This window comes from Dysidea avara, chromosome 4, assembly GCF_963678975.1.
Source record: "Dysidea avara chromosome 4, odDysAvar1.4, whole genome shotgun sequence".
In the NCBI taxonomy this organism is placed as follows: Eukaryota; Metazoa; Porifera; class Demospongiae; order Dictyoceratida; family Dysideidae; genus Dysidea; species Dysidea avara.
In genome coordinates this window covers 15,832,343-15,857,503 of record NC_089275.1, presented here as the reverse complement: position 1 = coordinate 15,857,503, position 25,161 = coordinate 15,832,343, and the positions used below count along the sequence as shown (strand labels likewise).

At 37.4% G+C, this 25,161-nt stretch overlaps 2 protein-coding genes across 2 annotated transcripts; one reads left to right on the top strand and one right to left on the bottom strand.

Moving 5' to 3' along the window:
* Positions 1-351: 351 nt before the first annotated feature.
* LOC136253358 (mucolipin-3-like) lies at positions 352-15,808 on the top strand. The gene is made up of 11 exons (XM_066046012.1): positions 352-818; positions 2,954-3,097; positions 5,873-5,993; positions 7,955-8,120; positions 9,321-9,621; positions 10,321-10,470; positions 10,884-10,994; positions 12,009-12,131; positions 12,182-12,394; positions 14,993-15,385; positions 15,680-15,808. The coding sequence occupies exons 1-11, from the start codon at positions 420-422 to the stop codon at positions 15,692-15,694; spliced, it is 2,136 nt and encodes a 711-aa protein (XP_065902084.1). The 5' UTR covers positions 352-419; the 3' UTR covers positions 15,695-15,808.
* Positions 15,809-16,328: 520 nt separating this feature from the next.
* On the bottom strand, positions 16,329-24,659 carry LOC136253254 (uncharacterized). Its single transcript, XM_066045891.1, has 6 exons — positions 24,183-24,659; positions 22,726-23,781; positions 20,613-20,643; positions 19,831-19,976; positions 18,461-18,575; positions 16,329-17,820 (listed from the first exon to the last, which is right to left on the bottom strand). The coding sequence occupies exons 1-6, from the start codon at positions 24,354-24,356 to the stop codon at positions 16,499-16,501; spliced, it is 2,844 nt and encodes a 947-aa protein (XP_065901963.1). The 5' UTR covers positions 24,357-24,659; the 3' UTR covers positions 16,329-16,498.
* Between the last annotated feature and the right edge of the window lie 502 nt (positions 24,660-25,161).

Here is a 25,161-nt window from a genome sequence, read left to right as displayed (position 1 = left end):
ACCCAACGTATTTCTGTATTATTTCAATAAATATTTCATGAGTTTATATTAATTGGATTTCTCAGATAGTGTACGAGAGTCCCAGCTTGTGAGCTACTCCTTGGGGGGCAAGCAACTATGTCCTATGGCTTCCATGAATAAAATTATGTGTTTTATTTGAAGTTCAAACCAACACAGATACTGTACTCCACCTAGCTAATGAATAAAACATGACAGTGAACTTCTGTTTAGTGCAAATCTGAGCCGTGAAATATATGCATATTAAGGCGTGGTTACAAAACACGATTCTACGAGCTTCCCAAAAATGAATGATAAATCATGTGACAATTGATAAGGCGTGGCATGCACGTGATATTTATTAGTTGACCGCCTTTGTTTTTTTTCAGTCGAGCGTGTAAATTTGGCAGCCTCAAGACGAAATGTCAGTGAACGATAAAGCTAATGATATCAATGCCTATGGCTCACACACTAATAAGAGGGACAATGGAACAACCAACAAGGAGGATAACGTCGTGTGGTCTTGTCTGATGTCGTGCTGGGCTTTTCTCCATCACTACTTCATCAGAGCGTGTTGTCACTTGCATATCTGTAGGAAGCGGATAGAGGATAATAGCAATGATAAAGATCTCGAGCTCTCCACTTATCCTATTGAAGATCCCCAGGAGGAGGAAGATAGCTGCATCAGCGATGATCACATGAAGAAACGATTGTTAAGGCACTTCCGCAGCCACGTCGAGAAATGGATAGATAAAGATCGCCCACGTTTTCCATGGAAGGCAACGCTGCATATATTACTAGTTGCACTAGTTACTGGCCAGGTGAGTTACCAGCATTACCTAATCAAGTTAAGCGTGAAGTATTTTCAAGGGGTAGCCCGGCACTACCAATAGGCCTGTAGAATCATCTGCGACCGGGATCAAAGTTTTTGATCGACGAAATTATACCTTGATCGGGTTAATTCAACACGTATTTTCGTAAATTCTCGTTTTGTTTTGGAGCTAGCTCAGTCACCACTTTGTAGCACGTCTTGATCGCTTGATTCAGTCCAAATTTAACTCTTGATCGTTTGATTCGATTTTGATCCTGGTTGCAGATGGTTCTACAGGACTGTACCCCTTGTATTTTGCAATGATTATATATGGTAGCCTCAGTACGTATATCATTCGGCTTAAATCCCTCAGTTGTGGGATAACAATAAACTTTCATCCCTGTGCCTATAGCATGATATATTTCACTTTAATAGCGGTTTTCTCAGAGTAGCTGTACATGATAGCTATCCAGCAAAATCTTTTGTTTTATGAAATTTCCTCCACAATATGTGGTTTTGTTTTGTGCAGAAAACTTTTCTATATTTTCTGCTCCAACATTATGACAGCAAAGCCATCTATTTGTGCATTCATGTAAAAAAGACCATCCGACCATCTGCAGTTCCTATGGCTAGACAACAGATCTTACGTATTGCAGCCAGTAATCAGCACAAGTTGAGTGGTACAACAGTGGTGTCTGCTTCATGTTTCTTGGAAGGTGTTTGGGGCTCTCAATTCTTGTTAAATGTCTAAAGATGTCACTTACTATGATGCTGTTGGTTAAGTAACATTAAGGCTGTTCCGTTCCATGGAACCCTTTGAACCTCAATCTCCCTGGATTTGCCCTGGGTCATTGGCCGCTTTACAGAATTATCTGGCCAGATTGGAGTACCTGTGAAGCAAATTACTTAGTTTGACAATGCAGACATGTATATATAAATGTATCATAATCGCAACCCAGCTTCTTTCATGAGCCACGTCCACTTATCTGGATGACTGTCTGCAGCCACACATGCAACCACGGCAATATTGCAGTCTGTGGGTATGAATGAATCCATGTCCATAGCTGTCTGTAGGCTTATGTGGAGCCATACCCACTAATCAATTGTTACTGTATGAGACATGACCTAGTCTTCCAGCTTCTTTGTGAGCCATGCCCACTTTAATATTGGGAATGAGTCAAATTGTTTGTAAGTATGGCATGGTGAAGTTTGTAGGCATGGACAAAGCCACACTCACTTGCAGGAAACATATCTTGCTGTCTGCAAACTCACGTGTGATACTCTCATTGACTGATCATGATATTGCTATTGCAAGGTTTAGTTTTCATATAGCCACCCCTGTACTGCTAGTTGAGCACCTACAACATAGCTCATGGTGTGCACCTCAGTTTTAATTATCTATGTCATCAGGGTCAGCAGTAGTGACCCAGTTTCAATGCTGAAATGTAGTGTATGTAATCTATGTGATAGGACAGGTATATTGTTCTTATAGTCTTTTTCGTTAACATTATACAGCAATTTTAAAACGGCATAATACAATGACCATAGGCGGCGGAAAGGGGGGGGGGGGCTAGGGGGCTGAAGCCCCCCCTCGATCTGCTGAGGGGGGGCTTAGCCCCCCCTCAGAATGATATCACACCGAAATTATCTTTCTTGGAGTGGGGCTGAAAACCGTGATAAAGATCGAGATACTCTAATAGAGCAGTCACTCTAATAAAGTATTCAGTGTGTAGCGAGCTATGTAAGGATTTTTATGTAGTTTATCAGCTAGAAATGGTAGCTGGTGAGGTGGAAAGCTCTTGTCAGTTGGTTGCGACCTTTTTTTTTTTTTTTGGTCTCACCTTACCAAACTATAGAAATAAGTCTGGGTCAGCCCAGCCCCCCCTCATATCAACTACTTGCTCCGCCGCTGACAATGACTCCACCTATATGCCCATATAAAATGCTTCCACTTTCTAAGTTGGTTAGAGACCACACCCTCGGAACCTTGACTTATAAAAGTCCTTATACTAGGTACAAATAGGACAGGTTCAGTACAGGATGTGTGATGTTTAAAACTCAAGTTTCCAATGTTTTACATCAATAGCTATCTTTAATTTGTATCTATTACTACTACAGTTGAATATAACTTGTGTACTTTTACAGGGATCTGTTTATGTACATGAGACCCGTGAGCTAACAAACTACCTCAGACAAAGTGCAGTTGCCTTCAGAATTTATTTCACTCCTGTGTCTAAGATATACAGACTGGATGAAGTTTATGAACAGATTACTCATATTGTGGAGTCTGTAAGTTGAGCTGTATCACATGACTCATTTGTTATCAATTGCAAATATGTAGTTATACTATCTACAATTGTGGTGTCAGTATTAATACAAAGCTCTGTTATGGTGTGTGTACAATAGATATGGATTAATGTTGTTATGCTCAGGGGTAGGACAAGCCCATGTGAATATGAATTACTCATTGCACTACAAGATCCCCGAAAAAATGATTAATGTACAAAGAGGTTCAGTAGATATTGAGTTCTACTGTATTTGTACATGATGTCAATTTCCTGAAGAAAAAAAAAAACAAGAAAAAACAACCCCTTTACAGGGGCATACCGAAGGGGGTTTCAGGAAACCCCTTTGGATTTTACACACTATTTGAAACATTAAGAAATTGAAACTTCAGGTTTCCAGAATCTGGAATCTATCATGCATGGAACAGGACACATTTTAACTCATTTAAATAATAGTTTCTCACCTGATGGCAACACTTATACTTATTCTGAATTGTGATTTGGTGAAAAGATCGAGATACTCTAATAAAGCAGTCAGGCAATATAACTACTCTAATATAACAGTCACTTAGCTGTAGTGGAAACCCCTTTTCAAAATTCCTGTGTACACCCCTGCATTATAAAGAATTTTGAAACAATGATCCTTGATGGTCACCTATTGGCACTAACAGTCGCTGAAGCCAACCGTCAATAGTATACATATCCCTATACACTGATAGAATAATCTGTAGTACTAAGGAACTTGTGTAATTTCCATCATGTAGGCTTGATCTCCCCTCCCCCCTCCTCATCACTAACATTATGCTAGAGAATTGAATAAGATCCAGTACAAATTCAAATGCTATGTATACAAAATAAAATAATTGTAAAGTTTGAATCTTAAAATCGAAGTGGGTCTCATTTCATGTTTGATCATGTAAGCTTTGGAGCAGGTTAATGCCAGGGGTTTTGTTATTGTGGGTTTCCTACAGCACCACGCAAACGCAACTTTGCAAGCACTAATTGCACATAATTTAATAACTCGGGGCGTGGCAGCTGAGAGTAATGAAATGGCTGCCATGCCCCTTTATGAGCGAGTTTTTAATATGTGTAATTAGTGCTTGCGAAGTTGTATTTGGGCAGTACCATATCTGTTTGAGTACATTGCATACTGCAGTACAATACTATTGTAAATTTATTTCCATATTGCGCTAATCACATGGGACATTCATGAGCTTACGCTATGCAACAGATGAACTGACAGAATATCCACAGTATAAAGGGTACTGTGATTCACTGTTTGTCTGTCTGTTCAAGTTAGACCAATTTAAAGCAAGGCTAGCTGAACATCAATAATCACATAATTAATTTTGTTGATTCATTATCTGTGCTTGTACCAGACATGGGGCCAAGTACATGAGTACTTATACTTAAGTACACTTAAGAACAGATTTGAAAGTACTTGTACTTTACCTAAATACTTTCTTAATTTCCCCAATGTGCTTGTACTTATACTCAAGTAATTTGCTAAGTACTTGAGTATTTAAGTACTTGTAAGTACTGCAAACATTGTACATAGTTTGTACACAGTGGGTACTTAACAAAATTGCATGAAGGTGCATAGTACAATTCTTCTAGTGCCTTCCCTAACCTTACTATGTATCATGTAGCCACGATTAATGATGTCATAGAATTCTGGCAAATAAAAACAATGCTGCTGCTGCTAAAGTTAGTGCATTTTAAATGTTTAAGAGAGTGAATAGTTGACGAAAACCTGAAAGTACCAACCCCACTAGGTACACTTACATACTACAATACACTGAATACAGTATATATTTTGCTTCAGTAAAATGTACTTGTACTTTACTTAAGTACTCTCTTGATTGTTGCCAGAGTACTTGTACTTGTACTTGGAAAATTCAAAAGTACTTGTACTTTACTTAAGTACTTTTAAATGTACTTGGCCCCATGTCTGGCTTGTACATACTCTTTGTAAGAGGTTTTGCACAGTAAACAATAATAATAATAATAGTCCTTTAACTATTTTGCTCACAGGGTGGTACAAATAACTGCAGTAGTACCAATAGGACTACTAGTTAATCTGAAGTATGGGAGCAATTCCCACATACATTTGACAGTATTATGTGTGACTACCTGTAGTCTGTTGTAGAGCCATGCTCATTAATGATCACTGGCATTTTTATAAATATGTATACAAAAACACAGTAGGGTACCAAGCAGTCTCAGAAATATATATATATGCTGGTAAAGTGCGTATGTATTAAAAGCTTTACATGTACATATGTATGTATATTACCTATAATGCTTATTATACAGTAGCATACTGTATGCTGGATCCTCAAAAATATTTAATAACTCATGGGTGCATTTACATGAAATTTGGCTCATTTGTTGTACTGCTTGACCTGCTAAAAATATTTCAATATCTTTTTGTTCAAACTCTGACATAATATTTACGGCAAATGAAATTTTCACCATATATCCTGTGTGGAAGCCATAAAAGTACAGTGTCCATTACAGCTCTTTCCCGAACTTGTAATGTAGCCAAACTGTATTGTCTGTCGTTAACATCTTTGCTGTTACCATTAATCATCTGGTTGGCTGAAATGTTTACTCTCTTGAGAAAAAAAATCCACTTTTAATTTTAAGCTGTTTTCAGGATCCAGCTTAACTTGTACATACGACTAAGAGTAAATAATAGCTTCTCTATTATTTACTCTTGATACTATTTGTAGTAGTAATGTTAGTGTAACCATTTTTGTGTTACCTTCTATTGCAGTACTACAATATTTCAGACAAATTTTTGATCCATTATGATTATGTCAATAATAGTGATAACACAACAGCTATACCAATGAGCTTCAACCTTATTAATGATGATCACACACAATGTGATGGAGGTATGTATTCTACATTGTATGTACGTATAGGTTATCGCACAAATCCAGGCAGGTATCTTCGCTATTTTAGAGACCTTCGGAATGGCACAGTAATCACCGAGGGAGAAAAATAGCGAAGATACCGTGGATTTGGGCGATAACCAATTTAGACTATGGCTCGTACGGCTCTGGTCACTGCCAATAATGGCGGCTTCCTGATCGAATTAGTGTTAAAACAACTCCTTGGTAGGCTTCCTAGATAAATACAATCATCTCTATTATCCAGCGATGTTTTCTTCGCACTCTAGCAATGATTTCTGATGGCTGTTGTGACTGGAATCCAGCAAAACACGTGGTGCACATGACAAATAATTTTGTCACAGGTACCTAACCAGTTTAGATACCTACCCTGGGTATCTGTTGGATTTTAAATACCTCATTAACGACCAAACTTCAAAGCATACTATGCATACCATAGTCTAAATAGCTACATACAGTGGAACCTCAATTATCCGGGCCCCACTTATCTGGATTCTTGGTTAACCGAACAACGGAAATGACTGTTCTATTAGGGTAGTTGATAATACTGATATTAAAAAAAAATTCTTTATGCAATTTTAAGGTTATTTATACACATTTTCAAAGATATGGACTTTTCAGACTTATGGACCACCCCTGGTCCCAAGGGGTTCGGATAACTGAGGTTCCACTGTACAATGTACATGACTGATGGATGATGAGAGTGAACATTTACTGTGCTTTGAAGTGAACAACGCTTGTACAGATGATGGAACCAATCAGGCTAGGTATGAGACTATTGTGCTCATAAAACTGATCATTTTTGTTGGAGTACATCATGTACCTAACTGCTTTAGTATGACTGCTCTATTAGAGTGCCTTCTTTTTGAATAAATAATTGCAGATTTTCTTACTGTAAATGAATGTTGCAAAAAATTTCATACACATTGTTTACCTACGATATTCCCAACATTATGTACACAAACACAGAAATGTATATATGTTACCTGTTGATGGGAAAGACTGTATACTTCCATATGTAAACAATGTTGTTGTTAACAACACATCAGCAATGTTCTTGTAGCAAACATTAGTCATTCTTTTGGTGAACCATACTTGTTGTACAGTCAGCTACAGACACTCAATCTCTCCATTCTAATATCAAGACACATAGTAGCAAGTCGTGTAGCCAAGAAAGTTGGAGCACCACACTGTGGGTATATTGACAGGAAGAAAAGAGATGCGATTTTCACATATGCCTAGCTCCATGGCTCCTTCTCGAAAACACACCATTTTGCATTATAGCTGTCTGTCAGATAGGGTAGGCCACACAGCAAATATAATTGATTTCGCTTCAGCCATTTGCTCACAGGCAGCACAGCTTCCCAACAATGACTTATTTTCAAAACACATGTACTCGTGCACACTAACAGTCAAGTGATAGAGGCTATTATTGTAATGTACGTAGTGTTTATTCCTTTGTTGTTCTAGTACTTAGCAACAGCATTTACGCTTCAGTAATTAGCCAGAAATTTAGTCCATGTACAAAGTCTTGTGCTGCCAATGTTGAATAGTAAGTTTATACCAGATGTATATAGATGTGCATTCACCATACTGTAAATTATGGCTAAACCGTGTACAAGTAGTCATAAGCTATAGCTAAACTGTATTATGTTTTTATAAACATACTAGATAGGGCATGCATGACCTTTGAGCCTTATGGGGAAGAACAATACCAGCAGTTGTAGTTAAATAATGGTGTCTCCAGCATTGCAAGAGCTAGGAATTAATGGATGCGCGATCTTTGTGACTTGTAAGGAAGAGCGGTTACATGTAGACGATGCCTGGATTATTATTAAGATGCAAGTCTGCAAGTCCTGTCTATGAAATACATTAATTACACCATTTGTGCACACTATTATTGTACTGTATTCACACATTTTTGTTGTTGTGGTGTTCTATAGGAAGGAGAATTGATTCTTCAGACCGTATATACCTCTACCTCCCTACCAGTAATGATAGTTGTGAGACAGACACTGATTCATGTTGTAATGTGTGCACCACTGACTGTTGTGAGTGTAGTGTCAGGGAACAGGTGGAGTGTTATATTAATCAATCAAGTATTGACAAGTTAGTATGTAATTATTTATATTATTAATTTTAGCCAGACAGGAGTCTGGTTTACTGAAATTAGCTGTGTGTCAACGTGTGTGTCAACGTGTGTGTCAACGTGTGTGTGTGTGTGTGTGTGTGTGTGTGTGTGTGTGTGTGTGTGTGTGTGTGTGTGTGTGTGTGTGGATGTCTCCCAAGTTTCAAAGTACGTAAAAGACCTCATGCAATTAATTTGCTCTGTTTACAGACAAACTAGAAATGCTAGCTTTCTAACAGATGTTCCTCCTGTGTATCAGAAGAGAAGTATGAAGCATCTCTAACATTGTACATAATGTTGGCTTAGGCATACAGTACGTGTTAAAAAGCACAATAGAGAAATTTGTAAGACGGGCAAAGTACATGTGTCTGTGTATTAGGTGCTGTGTATATATTAAAGCAAAAAATTCTAATTTTTTCTTACACCTGTTCATTTAATTTTCTAACATGATTTATGACTCACTGGTGAGCAATGCATACCACATCAAAGGGAAGAATGCATGACACTAACCAGATGCACTGTAAAAATCAAAATTTGAGCGATTTCAATTACCAATTACTGAAATGTTGCCATTCTGTTTGGTTTACAGCTTTGTTCCACCTGTTATACAACATTGTAAACAAAGAATTGTACAAAAAAATGCATCTGCGATTAATCTAATTATTACTATGCACCAGTTAGGTAGCTTGAAAGTTGCACGTGTAACTTTAAAATTTTTTCTGCACACATCAACATTTCTCTCCTTTATCATCTCCCAACACAACAATAATTAACAACTGGTGCACAATAAATAATAATTATATGACCACTGTATTCCTATTGTACATATTTACATCTGTAAATAATACATGTAGCACCTCTGCCCCCCACCCCTTCCCCCCCCTCCCCCGCCATTCAGTAGGATACAGAGAATGAAAAGCATTAGTATGGAACATGACTAGCTTTGGAGTTTGTACATGTATACCGAACAACTGCATAAATGGTGTGATTGTCAATACTCTACTCTGGTTTAAAGTTACAAAAGGAATGACTGCATAGAATTTTTAAGATTTCACACTTTTCAAGCTCTTGTAACATTTCACACTATAGTAGAAGTATGCAATAACACTGCACATAGTTCATTAAGCTATATTCTGTTGTGAAGTAGGTTTTAATTTATGTATATTTCTGTTGTTTGCTAGAATCAGAAAAATTGCTTTCCATTTTAAACTTAAAACCTACTTTGAAAGATATATCATTGATGATTACAACCCAGTGAATGCCACTACATACTTTTCTATTATATTTGAGAGTGACCTCTACAGTGGCACATCAGTGAGAACAGAACTTGATACAACTCTAATTAGAGATCGTGACAGCGATGACAGTTGTGTGAAATTCAGGAAAGATGTAACAATTATGGACATCATTGTGTTCTTGGTTATGATAGTATCATCACTGACTTATCTCCTTTCTTTTTATCTAAGTTTCAAGTTAACTAAGGTATGTAAGCATACCAAATACTATGTTTGCATGGATGTACTATATATATAATTCATGCTGAACTAAATGTTTTAATAATTTCTGCCCTAGAACTTAAAATGCAGCCCTAGAACTTAAAATGCAGCACTAGTTGACTCTCTAAAACTGAGTACATTTTATGTGAATCCTTATTAGGGATGCGGCGATTATGCCGGCATAATTTCGAGCATAGTGGGTATGTGTGGGAATCAGGAATTATGCTAGCATTTTGAGGTGATTATAAAGCTTTAACAGTAGGAATATCTGCAGACTGCACAATTCCGTTAAAAAAGATCGAGATACTCTAATAGAGCAGTCAGAAACTCTAATAGAACAGTCACTGAAAATTATTTACTCTAATAAAGCAGTCACATTGACATGAAATACTAATACAACAACCAACTAAAGAATTCAAGACTATTTAAAGCTTAAACATCAATGAGAATGGTCTGATACAGCAATAAACTGGCATTATTAGCCAATTATGGTGGCATAATTTTGGGAATAATGGGCAATTCTCAAAAGCATAATAGGTGATTTTTTGAGCACTGCTCAAAAGCATAATTCTCATTTTTTGGAGCATACTAGCCTCATGCCTAATCCTTATTAGTAAAGTTGGACCCCTGAAGTAGGTTACCTTTCTTGCAAGGATGTACTATAATATGGTTTTGTTCTTGTTAGGATCTGAAGTTACATTTCTTGGCAGTTCATGCAAAGCATCTGCGTTGGCAAGAACTTCTGCCATTGTTCAACAAGTGGTATATACTAATGTTGTTTGCGAATACCTTGGTGTTCGTGGCAATGATCTGTAAGATTGTGAGTGAATATAAGGTGAGCTGATAAATAGCAGTTTTATAAGCCAGATAAAGCTTGTACACATACGTATGACATCCTTACTTGTAACTACAAATCAGTACCACTTCCTCAGCCATGCACTGCGTGCAAAATATTTTGACCCAATGTTTAATATCCTGTGGTGTTGGCTATAATATTATTTTATTTCATGTATCTATAAGCAAATACATAATTATATACTGTATAAGGTAAATTGTAGCTTATGATTATGCATGTTGCCAGTTTGTGTTCACCTAAGCCCTCATTACTATTCACTACCTACCAAAATGTTTAATTAGGAGAACTGTGAGTTAAGCCCTTTACCTGAAAACACACAGGTCAGTCTATATTATAAAAACGTATAGTTTCTTCCCTTTAATTTTATACAGTGTTATAAATGTTATTTGTAGGATACCATTGACATTCAGTTACTGGAAACTGTAAGAGCTTTATTTGGGGTTGGTTTATTATTACTATGGTGTAGTCTGTTTGGACTGATGATATATTATGAGCCTTTCAACGTGAGTGACATAATGTGTTTACAAGGTTGTGTTGATTATATAGTTACTTTAATGAGTGTGGTCACCTGTGTAAATATAGAGGAGTAACACCTCTGCCAAGTAGTTATAAGTCTTGCCAAACTTTTGTCATTTATAGTATACTTAAATGCATATAGCTCCAATACTAGTGATACACTGATTTATCACGGAAATCGGTTTATTGGTAAAATTTCAGCAATATCAGTATTGGTAATGATTCGCAGATCGATTGTTTAGCCAATTAATTTTAATGACCTTAATGCCTAAAAATAAAATTTTAGAATGGCAATTTTACAAAAACATTTTAAATTTTGGTAAACATCATACAGTACAATAGTACAGGAGTAGGCATGGCCCATGAAAAAAACATCATCCAAAAACCAGCCTCACTTTTCCCAGACAGCGATGAGGCGGTATTGATTAGGCAAAACTAAGCCCAAACAAGCTTTCAGATCAACCTGAATAAATTGCTATGGAATTTATTTTAAAATGTTTTTCCACTAACTGACTGACTGAGTAACTGACTGACTGATTCCTTCAGACAAGTGTAACTTGATAACAGCTAAGGCTATGGGCTTGATTTTTTCACTGTTCGACATTGCTTCGGCTCGAGAGCTGCCTTTTGGTGTACTGCAGTACGTACAATGCATTCTTCATGGACTTACCAGGTCCTCCATTCATCTTTGCTGACAGCGAAGTGTCGATTTGGTGGTAGCACATGATGGCTTCCGTTCGTAACGGAAATTGTCCATAGTTTTCATAGTGACTACTTTGATTGCAGAGGTACTTTTCGAACAGTTCTTGATCCGTACTGCTGTGTAACAGGTTGAACATAGCTGGCAACGAAGCATAATGAGATACTTCACTTTTCAGATGATAATTGATATACGTAACTGGAGTGCACAGTGCCATTTCTTTCTTTTGATGTGGTATGCGTGGGAACAATTCATGTATACATGTTATACAGGTAACATTGTAATGATGTTCTAATTTCAGGTCCTATTCATCACAGTGACCTTGGCACTTCCCAGTGTTCTCAGATTTATAAGTTGCATAGTAATCTTGTTCATAGCTTTCTCACTTTGTGGATGGCTACTACTTGGCCACTATCACCCCAAGGTATAACAAAATTCCAAGTGTGTGTGTTTGTTAGAGTTGTACTGTTTTAGTTTGAAACATTTTGGCTGTCAGTTGAAACTCTGTTTACTGTTCTGAATGGAGATGACCTGTATGCAACGTTTCAGTCTGATAACTCAACATTTCTGTCAGAAGATATTGAAATATTATCCAGGGTTTATCTTGGCATATTTGTGTTCATATTCATCTATACTGTCCTCAGTTTGTTTATCGGCATATTTGGACAAGCTTATGAATCACTATCAGTAAGTGTCTTGTGTGTAGTATTTGTACGTATGTTTACACAACAAAAATGTATTTAAAGTGTCTACAAATATCTTGTTAAAATCACTAATTCGATGAACGGTGAACAGTGGTAGTAAATACTTACATGTTAAATCCCATACAGTTGTGTTATATATGTAGTGAACACTTTGAAATCTTCCATGTGAAGTGTAATTTGCTGTTATCTGACTTGTGTAATACATTTCTGAAATACTGGAATGTTTTGAACATCACCATCGGAGATTTTATGTTCTATCAGCTCAGCAAATGTTTTAAATTCTCCAAAGCCTTTTCCACAAAAAAGTATAGTTTACATTCTGATGGCTAAATACCTATAATATGTGGAGGCATAGCACAGTTCTGCTGACCTGGCTGACCTACTGATTCAAATAATGTTATATAGTTAAATGATTATAAATTACAACAGAAACGTGCATCAAGATTTTGGGCATGCAAGCAAGCTGTGCTAGTGATAGCAAATAATACAACAGTTAGCCCTGCACTTGTACAGAACATAGAGTTTACTATATACTTTATACATACAAGAATTGTATGCAAGATGAAATAATAAACAAGTAGCTACCAAACAACTATAAACACAGGTAATCAATGATTGCTAAGTGATGTAGCTCACTTTATAAGCCTCACTTAATTCATAGAGCAACCATGAAGCTACCATCCTAGCATTTCCAATGCAACTGTTGCTGTACATAATCTCATTTTTGTTATCATGGATCACACTCAGGTTTGTATCAAGATGGATGTGATTTGTGATCGATACATCTCCACTCTACGTAGCTTGTGGAAGAAGTTTGAGTATCATACAGTACTATAGTACTGTATAGTAGGAGGTTTGGGAATAGTACATGTAAAAACATCACCCAAAAACCAGCCTTACTTTTCCCTGCCGATGATGAGGCAGTATCGGTTAGGTACAACTAAGCCCAAACAAGCCTTCGGATCGACCCAAAATGTTTTCAACAAGTTGCTATACAATTTTTTTTTAAATTATTAAACAGAATTTTCTACTGACAACTGACTGACTGACTGACCGAGTAACTGATGACAAGTGTAACTCGATAACGGATAAGGCTACGAGCTTGATTTTTTTCACTGTTCATCATCGCTCCAGCCAGCAGACATGTGCTTTTTGGCATACTGCAGTATGTACAATGCATTCTTCATGGAGACATGGCCTTACCAGCGTCCTCCTTTGTATCCCATTTCATCTTTACTGACAGCGAAAGGTGTTGATTTGGTAGTAGCATGTGATGGCTTCCCTAGAAATCATCATAGTTTGATTGCAGAGGTGCTTCTTGAACAGTTCTTGATTTGTAATGCTATGTAATGGGTTGAACATAGCTGACAACAAAGTGTAATGGATACCTCACTTTTCAAACAATATTTGACAGTTGGGGGCATGCAGCACCATTTCTTTCTTTTGATGCAGTATGTGTGGGTTCATCAGTCATAATAATTTATTTTACAAAAAAGGTTAACAAACAAGTACACAAAAAATTCAACTAGTGTAGAGATCTCTGGTGAGAAACTCACAGATTGTCAACATTGATGTTTATAATTAAAACAACAAAGAAAACAAGCAAAGATACGTATATTGAACTTTGCTTGAAGAGGAAGTATTATAGTAGAACATTGTTATTGTTATTAGCGCTTTACAGTGACCAGCACTGAAGGTCTGACAGCAACATGTGCTGCAGCCTTAGGATTACGTATTACCTAACCTAATTGCAAGTAATTGCATTATTCACTTGTAATTGCTGTGATGTGGAAAGAGGCTTTAGTGTACCGTATCTTTTACCAATACGGAATTATTAATCGATATAAACAAAAACTATGCATATCTCAGTTCATTTGTCTTTCATTTTCAATGTGTGCCTTCATTGGACCATTACAAATGGTAGTGGTATATGTAACATTTTCCTATAAATACAGTAGCTATGGGATAGGAATGCTGTTCATACCACTAGTTACATGATTAATTGCAACCTGATTAAGGCCACATCAACTTGAATTAATGTTTCTCAGGCGAAAGATAGACAAACATAGGGTCGGTAAGTAGGCAAAATAAAAATAATTTTTTTCTAAACTTAGACTGAAGCTAAACATGCCACTCACAGCCCAACTCACAGTATATATGACCATGCAAAACAATAATACATACTTTATTGCAGTATTATATAAACACCCAAAAAGTAAATAGCTTCATGTGCGAAGAACAAAAAGTTAGTCTTTTCTTGCAATAACCAAATTCACTCCGCGCTTTACTGACACGGAAGGCCAGCAATACATCGACGCTATTTCCTTCCACTCACGTGACCAAACACGTGATTTTAAAAGCTAACATCAACATTGTTCCAAGAAATTAAATGGGTCGGTCGGGCCCGAGAAGCATGATCATACAAATAGGCAGAAAATCAAATTCATGTGTATGGATGGTACGTATATATGTAGTTGAAAACAAATCACCCAAATAAAACATCCACTTTTATTTAAATCATTAAAATTTAATGATGTGTATAATAGCAACAGTTGCATGTAGTGTTTGGTGCATTTTTCAGAATGACTGGAGAAAAAGGTCACATGGATTTCTTCGTGACTGGGCAGAAGGAGAACCAGATGATGATCTAACTAAGAACTATCCTTTTCCTGCTCCAGCTGTTCGTAAACCAGTTGATGATACAGAGAGTATAATAGGAGTTGAGAACTGTACCACAGTAGACAATTCAGTCACTCAAGATAACAATTCTCTTGTTATTCCTGCAATAGAAATAACAGAGCCGGGAGATGATCAACCTCACATCAGGTCAACCAGCGTTAGCCACAGCTCAAGGACACGATTTACAGCAGTGAAACTTCAAATAGCTGAACCTCCAAGTGCCAGTAAGGAAGAAGTCAAAAATGCCAGGCAGAGACTGACTTCAACTGCCCATAGACTGCAAAGGACTAGAAACGTAAGTTGAATATTGATTGAAAGTGTAAAAAAATTGCCATGATGGTGTGCTTTCCCCCTGAAAAATGACTACAATCAATTAGTGATCTTTTCCAGTATGTTTCTTAACCCACATGCAGTACTTGTTTACATGGACAGTCCAAATACCTTTATACACTAATGTTGTACACAGACTATTATATACTTTTGCAATTACATAATACAGTATTGATTTAATGATAATTATTGCATACTTATATTGTCTGCTACTAGTGAATTTTGTAACACGTCTGTTACCTGTTTGTTGTCATTTTAGGAGAGTGAAACTTGAGCATGTGATACACAATATTGCTGAACATTGATTATATATTTAATCATTGTGTGTTTTACCATACTGTTATGCCATGGTATAATATTTTTTATTTTGATGATCTATGTTTGCAACTCCGTTTCTTGATCTTACTGTATATACTTGGGCTACAGCATAATTATAATACCTCAGTGTACAGGGGGAATTTTAAAGTTGGCATTTTCAGAGAGGTGGCCTTTCTACACAGGAGATACTTTCACTGTACATGCATTTATTATTAGGTTGCATAGTTGTGCAACCAGTTTTGTCGTCAATTTTCTTATGTATTTGTGCACACATATGAGTGGATTGTACAAATAAATGTACATTGTATACAGATTTTGTAGGTATACTATTGGTAAGTTTTGTTCACAAATTACACAGCCGGCATTTATTCCACTACACACTTAAACCTCCTTTACCATAATAGCAGTAATACACTTGGGTCTTCAGCCTTACTTTCCACCATGGATTCTCATCAAATATACTGCCGTATTGCTTTCTTAGGACCAATGATCACATGTCAGTAGATACATTAACATACATAGCCAGAGATTTATACAGTATTCAACTTGCATCTCTTGTACTTCTATGCTGGCATGTATAGCTACATAAATTATATAACTAAAAAGTGATTAATCTTTCAAACATGGTAGCTACTATAACTACATATGAAGTATAACATACATTTATTAAGAGATTGAAGTCTATGGTGCAACATTTACAAATATAGTGCAGCATTACAAATAAAGACATACATTCTTTTGACAAGGAAATTTTAAGAAATCAATCTTCTAAAGAACCAAATGCACTCTCTATTTGAAGCCCACTACCAAACCCAGTATCAAACATAGCATAATAAGGAACACTAGAATCTTTGGTAGTTTTGTCATCTGTGGCTGGCTTATCTTCAGCCTTGTCTTCAGCTTCTTTGTTACTTTCATTGTTAGTTCTCCTAGAGAATACTGGTTGAATCTCACCGAAGCTTGGGTTTTCATCACGTTGTGAGTTACTTTGTGAAAACATGGAGAATGGTTCGATAGGTTTGTCATGATCAGCTGCTCTCTTGAGAATACTTTTCTGTACATTGTCCTTTCTGATGATTGGTTGTGACTGTTCTTCTACTTGCATTGTTGGCTTAGCTGATCTTGATTTCACCTTCAGATGAGAATACTTTGATTTTGAATCACGTGGACGCAGTGGGCTCTGATCAATAGCATGATGAGTCACGTTGCTTGGTCGTGCCAAATGTGATGGGAGACTGGTGTCTACTCCAGCTATATCAGTAAGCGAAGATGTTGGTAAGTCTGGTATAAAATGAGGTTTTTGCCTTGCCACTTCTTTAGGTGGCTCCAGTGGTTGAAAGCGAGGTAGATTGTCACCAGCCTCATCTCCTTCAGTCTTCTCTTGTTCTACAATGGCATTAGCTTCCTGAGGGATCTCTTTCTGTTGTTGTTGCTGTTGCTCCTGAGGTGGTGGCATTTCTTTATGCAATGGAGCAATAAATCCGATACCTTGAGGTAGTTTCGGTACATGCTGTTGGCTCATTCTTGGATCACCAGAGCTTCTGGGGTCTTGAATAGCAGCACTGATATTAGCATTTATCGGTAGTTGTGGTGGCGAAAGTGTAGGTGGATTACTGGGTACCAGTTTCATATATGCTGGTGGTGTGGGAAGAATACCTAGCTTTTGATCAGGAGGTCTTATATTGGGGTCAGGGGGAAGTCGAGGTGGCGGCACGTCAGCAAAATGAGGCAGCATCATTATTGGAGGTGGCGGTAGTTGGGGAGGAGGCATTCCCTCCCAAGGAGGCCGGGGAGGATGATCTTGTGGTATCAGAGGTGGAGCAGCCATACCGACCAAAGGAGCCATTGCAGATGTGTCAACAGACATTAATGGAGTGGGCTGTGGAGGGTGGGGCTGAGTTGTTGCATCAATGTTTGCATTAATCACTGCAGTCGGCGTTGATGCAGACGACTTGGTATCTTGTTGGAGTACAACAGCAAGTAATTCACGAGTTTCATCAGTCAGTGGTACATGTGAGAAGCGACAGCTGTCTCCATGAATACAGAAGTTACGTGAATGAAAAAATTTACATGGAAATGTTTCTGCAAACAAAATCAAAGAGACAACTAGTACGTAAGCGTACAAGGTAATCTGTGACCAGCTGAGCAAAAACCCGACCAGTTTGCATATTTCCGTTTTTGAACAAACTGCAGTAAACGTCGTGTGCTACTACAATACTAATAATAATAGTATTCAATAAACAGAGAAACAAGGCTCAAATTGTATACTATCAGATTCACTCTGTTCATGGGGAGTACCTTTGTTTCATTTCTGCACCAATAAACAAACATGAGATACATGTGTTTATGTTGCAGTAAAACACAACTTTATTGTTGCTTTTTCTAAGGTTGAATACCTCGATGAATTCACCAGTCCATGGTAAACACAATTAGACAAGTCCTAACTCTATAGCCTGTTGCACTCGTGACTTCAGTATGATGGATTAAATAAACACCTGTTGCACTCTATATTTTCACTGTACAAATCCATTGTTTTGCTTTTCCTGCTCTCTATTATTATTATTATTATACCCTCTACAAGAAATCTAAAAGAAATGCAAACTAGTTGGGTAACAGAAGTCTTGCTCAGCAGGTCGCATTTGTGATACTAACAGTGCTGTATAATTAAGTATGTAATCCACAATATTTCACAACAGTATTACATCACCACGGTCATTCTTACCATGTAGATATGGACACTCGTCACCCTTGGTACAATTGTCTCCAATATAATACCTGCAAACTTCTTTCTTCTTTTGCTTAAGTGGTGCTACGTGGTTATAAGAACATGAATCTCCCTATTACAAAAAGACATATATGTGACAAATGCAGAAGTGGCACTATAAACTACAAATATAAGAAAAAAATACTGGAAATTTCTAAATATGAGTAGGGATCGTAGAAATAAAAAGCAAAGAAACAAGGGAGGTCATCTACACATGCAGTTATACTAGTGGACATCTGACGTTTATTCCCTACTTCAGTCATGGCTATACTCTGTACATCACTAAGTAGGCATTCTGTAGTATACCTGCAGGTGTAGATGACCTCCCTTGTTTCTTTGCTTTGTATTCTATTACCCTACTCAAATATAAACTTCTAATTTTTCCTTGTACTTGATTGTTAACTTTTGTAACAATCACTGGTGAAACTGTATCAAAGGAAAGAATGGTGCTGGTCAGACTCAACATGTGCCCCAACTATCAATTACTGGCAGGTGTTGATGCCATTTTGTTTCGTTTCCAGCTTTGTTCCACCTATCATACAGCATTACAAACGAAGAACAGTACAAGAAGTGCCTCTGCAATCAATCCATTCGCTACGAAATCAAGCCCATAGTGTTAACCATAGTCGAGTTATATTTGGCTCAAAGTAGTTAGTAGAAAGTTCAGTTAAATAGATAATTTAAAAATTCAATATAAATTTGTTGGAAGGGATTGGGGTCGCTCTGAAGTAGTGCTAAAATGATTATTCGGTTACTTGACTGTTCAGTCGGCATGACAATATTTAGTTCACTAACACACCATCCAAATATTTGTTAGCACTTTGTACACTGTGATTACTTGCAGCCTCAAAACTTTAAAGATTGTGAACAAAGTGGCATAAAGTATTTATGCAGTAAAAGTTCTATTTAGAAGGGATAGTGATAGCTCTCAGGCCTTACCTTGCTTCCTAGCCAAGGTTTTTAATGCTTATTCAACAAAAATGCATGTTTAACAAATAATCGAATATTAGGTTGCTTTTTTTTCATAACTATCTGAATAGTAAAAATTGCTGTTCGTTTCAGCACCACTTGGAAGGAGTTTTGGGCTTGGTTATGTTTACCCATTACTGCCAAACTGTTTTGAAGGAAAAGGAAAGCTGTTTTTTGAGAAATATTCTTGGGACAAGAAAACCCATGATCCCTATTATAAAGTACTACTGTACTATAAGATGATAATAGCAGCAAATGTTTAGCAGCTTAAATTTAAAAAGAACAAAATTTTCTAATAGAGCATGTGAATTATAAATACGTCATATCTTATTGGAAATACAAAAATATAGAATACTTACTGATTTGCAGAAGCCATTGAGAAAGTACTTGCAAGGTTGTGAAGCCTTTTCATTCTCTTTGATCTCTCTTTGCTTAGCAATGGCCTTCTGTTTGTTATGCCATGCTGTAGCCTTCACCTGCTTCTTGGCTGATGGCTGTTTATGTACTGTAAGGGAAAAATAAACACACAAATAAAATCAATGTGGAGATATTTGTGTCTGCACATGCATGCATAGTGTAGTCATAATATCAACTATACTATACATGCATGTACACATACATACGTGCTTACACACAGAGATACGCACATACAAAGCAAAGCTGTACAAAACACTGCCATTGCTCCCCAGTAAGCTAACACTGAATTACTTGTACACAACTTGGGTGTTAAAGGTGGTGGAGACAAAATTCTTCAGGGGAGGAATGTGCCATGTCTCATGGAGAACTGAAGTTCCTACACTGCTAAGGAAGATATTGATGGTTCAAACCATTCAAGTTTCTTGTTCAAGGAAACAACAATAACAGCAACTAGGCGTCACCAAGCATCAACTCTGGAACGTTGTGATTACTACGTTGGTCCTCTAACCACTAGGCTGTGCTGCCAAGTGGATAGAGCACACACACTACACACACACACACACACACACACACACACACACACACACACACACACACACACACACACACACTACACACACACACACACTATACACACACACACTACACACACACACACACACTACACACACTACACACACTACACACACTACACACACACACACACACACATCCACACACTGACCTTGTCTAGCCACTTTAGTGTTGAGATTTTCCTACAAACACAAAACATTGATACATGTATAGACATACACATATGTACAACATAAATGTATAATTAAAGATTATTCTGAACACATCATGCATAGAATTAGTCTGCTATAAGTGTTGTACCAACAATTGGTTTGATTATCAGTAAAACAATATATTGGCTGTAGTTTGTATATCGGTATCAGATCAGTAAAAGCAGCAGATAAAGATATATTTAGAAATACATGCTCATGTGTACCAAATGATGCATTGAGCTGTATCTCCAGTATTACAATGTTACTACGTACTGTCAGCTATATTTATAGTACCATCTTTATAATCTGATTTCTAGTAAAACTAGCAGAAGATAGTAAAACAAATAGGAAGATACACATGTAGTGCTACATCTGATTAGCTACGTTTATGGCTTGAAAATATTATCCAATATTGGTTATCGGAATATCAGCAAAATCTGATATTGGTACAACACTGTTTACTGTAGATATGAATAGCTAGTGGATATCAGTACAAAAACAAAAAGGATCCATAGACACATACAATAAAGCTATCATCAAGTGTGTGAGACATTACACTAGCTGCTACAAAGACTATCTGTAAATGTAAATGTAACAATACTTGTTTGCTGATCAATAACATGTATACACACATGAAACAACAACCAAACAGGTATAACATATCGGCTTTCTTACAAAATACCTGAAGTAAGGACACACAAAACAACTTCTGTAAGACAGAAAGAGATTTTGGCCTCAACAGGTCTGGCTCAGTACACTTTTACATATGAAAGAGGAAAGCCTACTATTATTGGCCTGTGGTCCCAAAGTAGAGAAGCAGCATAGACAATGAAATAGCTTTGGGGAATGCTATTACAGCATGTTTAGTCAGCAACTTTGAAGGATCAGATAATCCTATTACATCACACAGCTATAAATAGTACATTGTGGTAACTTTTGCCTTTTGTAGTAAAATAACTATTGAAAAGCTCTGGACAAAGACAAAGATTTGGTACTTCCAGTACCATACAATAAAAAAGAAGGCCAGCAAAGGTGGACCAAATTTGTTGATGACATCCCTGTGGCACTTAGGCATTCCTGTTACAAAGTGGGGGCTAAAAGAATAATATATTTTTTCACTCCAGACACAATAAGTTGCAGCTAACAACCACCATATGTATAGCATAAAGACCGTACACAAAGATAAAGCATTCTTCAAGACAGGATAAGCTCTAAATGGCATCTGTTGTGAACATATACACTACACAGAAGGAACTAATGTGCATATAATATACATACCAAGCTCAGTACACCATCTATATAATAGACCACATAGATCAGCCCTACAAGTAAACACTAATGACCTGGACTATTTGCACTTGTCAAAACACAGGATGTGGTGACCATGGAAACGTGTATGTGGTAGTTATGATATGTATGACTAAACCATGTGTGTAGACCACTATGACCCTTGATCACATGTCAATGGTTTATGGGAGGTCACCATAATGATTTAATTATTATATATTCCATAACTACATTACATGTAAGTTACATAACAACAAAAAAGATAGCTCTGTGTGCTCGATCAATGGCATACCTCCGACTTAAAAGAAAAACACAATGTCCAGTACATGGAAATACAGTAAAGTCATGGCTAAAATGTAACATTCGGCATTTCTACACAGCTATACATGGAGATAGGGAGTTTAGCATCAATAGACAAGTCAGCTATTATGGTAACAGTGTATAGAGACAACACCTTTACCAAAACCATATATATAGTAACGGGTCACACCCAGCCTTACATAAGAAAGGAAATTAGTCTAGTTAGCACATTTCTTAGTCCCTTTAGCACTATGACACACTATGACATCATATTTGAAGTAAATGGCAAGACATTCTTTTTTAATCACTTGGGAACCTAACTGAAAGGCCAACCATTGTAAATATTGTATTGTGTTCTTAACACAAGGTGTATGCAATGAATAGGAACCCATCCCTGTACTGCAATAGCACACGTACATTTCATGCCAATGGTAAGTCAAGACTTACTCCATCATACAGGCACAAATCTCAATGCTACAGATTTACCTTGTGTTCTCCAGCTGCTATTGTAATATCTACTCCACCACTACCACTACCAGCGATGAGATTCTTAAGTGATGAAGGCTCTGTTTGGTTGGGTGTAGTTTCTCCATCTAACAGTGGGAAGTCTTCACTGAAAACATCGGCAAGCGAGTCAGATTTCACCAGTGACCGTTCTTCCATTAATGGAGTCTCTAGTTCACTTCCATTGTCTGAAAATATTTGACCTTTTACAAGTTCCTGCATGGAAGGCAAACTGGCTATTGTACTTGCTTCACCTTCTTGTTCTACTGCTTCTTCCTTGCTGGGATTTGTTACGGGAGCATCCTTAACAGTTGGTCTGGGTCTTGCCTGAGATGCTTCACCCCTGGTGTCTATTCGGCTGTGAGAATCTCTGACAAATCTCATTGGTGGACCAGGGAAGTACTCTTTTAAAAATCGCCGAGGAAGCTGCGGATAATCTATATCCAAGTTGTAGCCAGTCCGTGGTGACAGGTCAGGTGTAGGCAGTAGATGTTTGCGTTCACCCCAAAATGGTGAATTAGGTGGAGGCGGTGCCTTCATTTTGGGCTTCTTCTTAGTAAACGGACTACCCTCTTTTCTACTCCTAATTTCTGTACCAATTCGACGATCACGGTCACCAGGGGACCGCCTAGCATTCTTCCGTGCCACATGGCTCATACTGTTACTACTACGAGAGGACATAGATTGGCTATGGCCAGAGTAACGATGTTTGTTGTGTCGTTGATAACTGTGACCAACCGGGGACTCATCACGATCATCTCTCATACTACGTAATCTAGGTGATGAACTTCGCTTGTTTGGGCTATCGTCTGATTTAGTCTCTGCAGTCTTTGTTTCTTCAGTGGCTACTTCATCTTCATCACTGTCACTAAGAATTTCTCCCTCTTCTCCTTCTTCATCCTCTTCCTTATGGCTGTCAGGTTCTTCACCTTCTTCCAATGGTTCTTCCCCTTCTAATGTCTGTTCTTCTCCAGCAGATGATGGGCTGGATATGCTCTCAATAGCAATGTCTTCAGTTGTGTTGTCAAGTTTTAACTTCTGAAAATAGAACAAAGATTTTCTAAAAAGGCAGCTATGCCGACTGTCATCTCTGTATTGTGCAACTAACAATAGGCAGGCACACGGACTTCCCAGACTACAGTAACCCAGTATATGGGCAGTACCACAATGTAAAGGCTACAGGACTTAGCATGACTAAATAATTTGCCAAATTTGGTTCTTTGCCACATAAATAGCCAGTCTAACCCATAGCTAACAGGTGTCACAACAGCCTACTATTGAAAAACAGAAGCTAAAAGGTGTTGAAAGCGAATGCACATGTGTGATAACATTGAAGCCGTGTAGTGACAAAATTGTGCAGTGTGGGTATTTCTAAATACAAATGGTGGAAGTAGAAATATTTAAAAATAAGGTGAAATACGAAATTCCTGTGGAAACACCTTTCTTTGCGGGCTCAAATCTTCATCGTTATCTTCTTCGCGTTGTCTTGTTGCGCCATTTGGGGAATGCTTAGGCGCCTCTTCTACGCTATCCTTTCCAACTCCTTCGTCCTCGCTGGATGCAACTTCGCCATCTTCACAATCGCTCCCAGCATTTTGTGGGGGCGACTCCATATTTTTGGGTCACTAAAACTCTCAACAGTCACAAACAAGAACGGGGACAGCCTAGCAATTAAAATAAACTGAAAAAGATGCTTAAAAAGTTCGAATAAAACCGGTGAAAAAGTCCCCTTTGATAAAATCACTAATATACTTGTAAAAAACTAGCGTACCACTCGCGTTTGTGCGAATTTACTGTTCCTTCCCAGCTTGTAAGGATCTGATATACGAATAGTAAGTTAAGGTGACAAGGTTTGGATGATATTTGTGCGACGTGCAATCCGCCATAATCTGACCGCAAATAATTACTAAAAATAATGCGCAGTTTCTCTAAATAATTTCATTCGAAAAATTAGGATTTATATATACACACAGGATAAAAATATTGCACAATTTATATACAAGGTTTATTTACAGGTCATCTGATAAAAGTTCTGGATAAATTAATTTCTTGCACACTTTCTGTAATGAAATTTACAACTGAAGTAGTTTACAAGATGATGCAGCTTTTCTTATCACGAAATGGGTTGTCACCAGTTGGAACAGCTGCTAGAAGAGGGTCATCGTTTGCATGATTAACTGCATAGTCAACAAGGCTATAAGAAAAAACAACAAAACGCAGAAGTCACAACTTGCTATACAACTAAAAGTGAGTTAGAGATTCTTTGGTACACATTCATAATAAATACACTATATATTCAACTGCCCATTAACCCACACATGTAACATATTTGGAACTTTTATTGAGACTATGTCCCTAACTTTGATTGAAGCATTTCGGTTTATTATTTTAATTTCTGCATTCCTTCTAAGTTGACAA

Excerpts from the sequence above, each read along its gene's own strand:
- LOC136253254 (XM_066045891.1), bottom strand. The coding sequence starts at position 24,356 with ATGGAGTCGCCCCCACAAAATGCTGGGAGCGATTGTGAAGATGGCGAA. Across the intron at positions 19,977-20,612 it reads CACTAAAGTGGCTAGACAAG|TACATAAACAGCCATCAGCC; the intron begins GTCAGTGTGTGG and ends TTTCCCTTACAG. Across the intron at positions 18,576-19,830 it reads TCAATGGCTTCTGCAAATCA|GGAGATTCATGTTCTTATAA; the intron begins GTAAGTATTCTA and ends TTTTTGTAATAG.
- LOC136253358 (XM_066046012.1), top strand. The coding sequence starts at position 420 with ATGTCAGTGAACGATAAAGCTAATGATATCAATGCCTATGGCTCACAC. Across the intron at positions 5,994-7,954 it reads TCACACACAATGTGATGGAG|GAAGGAGAATTGATTCTTCA; the intron begins GTATGTATTCTA and ends GGTGTTCTATAG. Across the intron at positions 10,995-12,008 it reads TATATTATGAGCCTTTCAAC|GTCCTATTCATCACAGTGAC; the intron begins GTGAGTGACATA and ends TTCTAATTTCAG.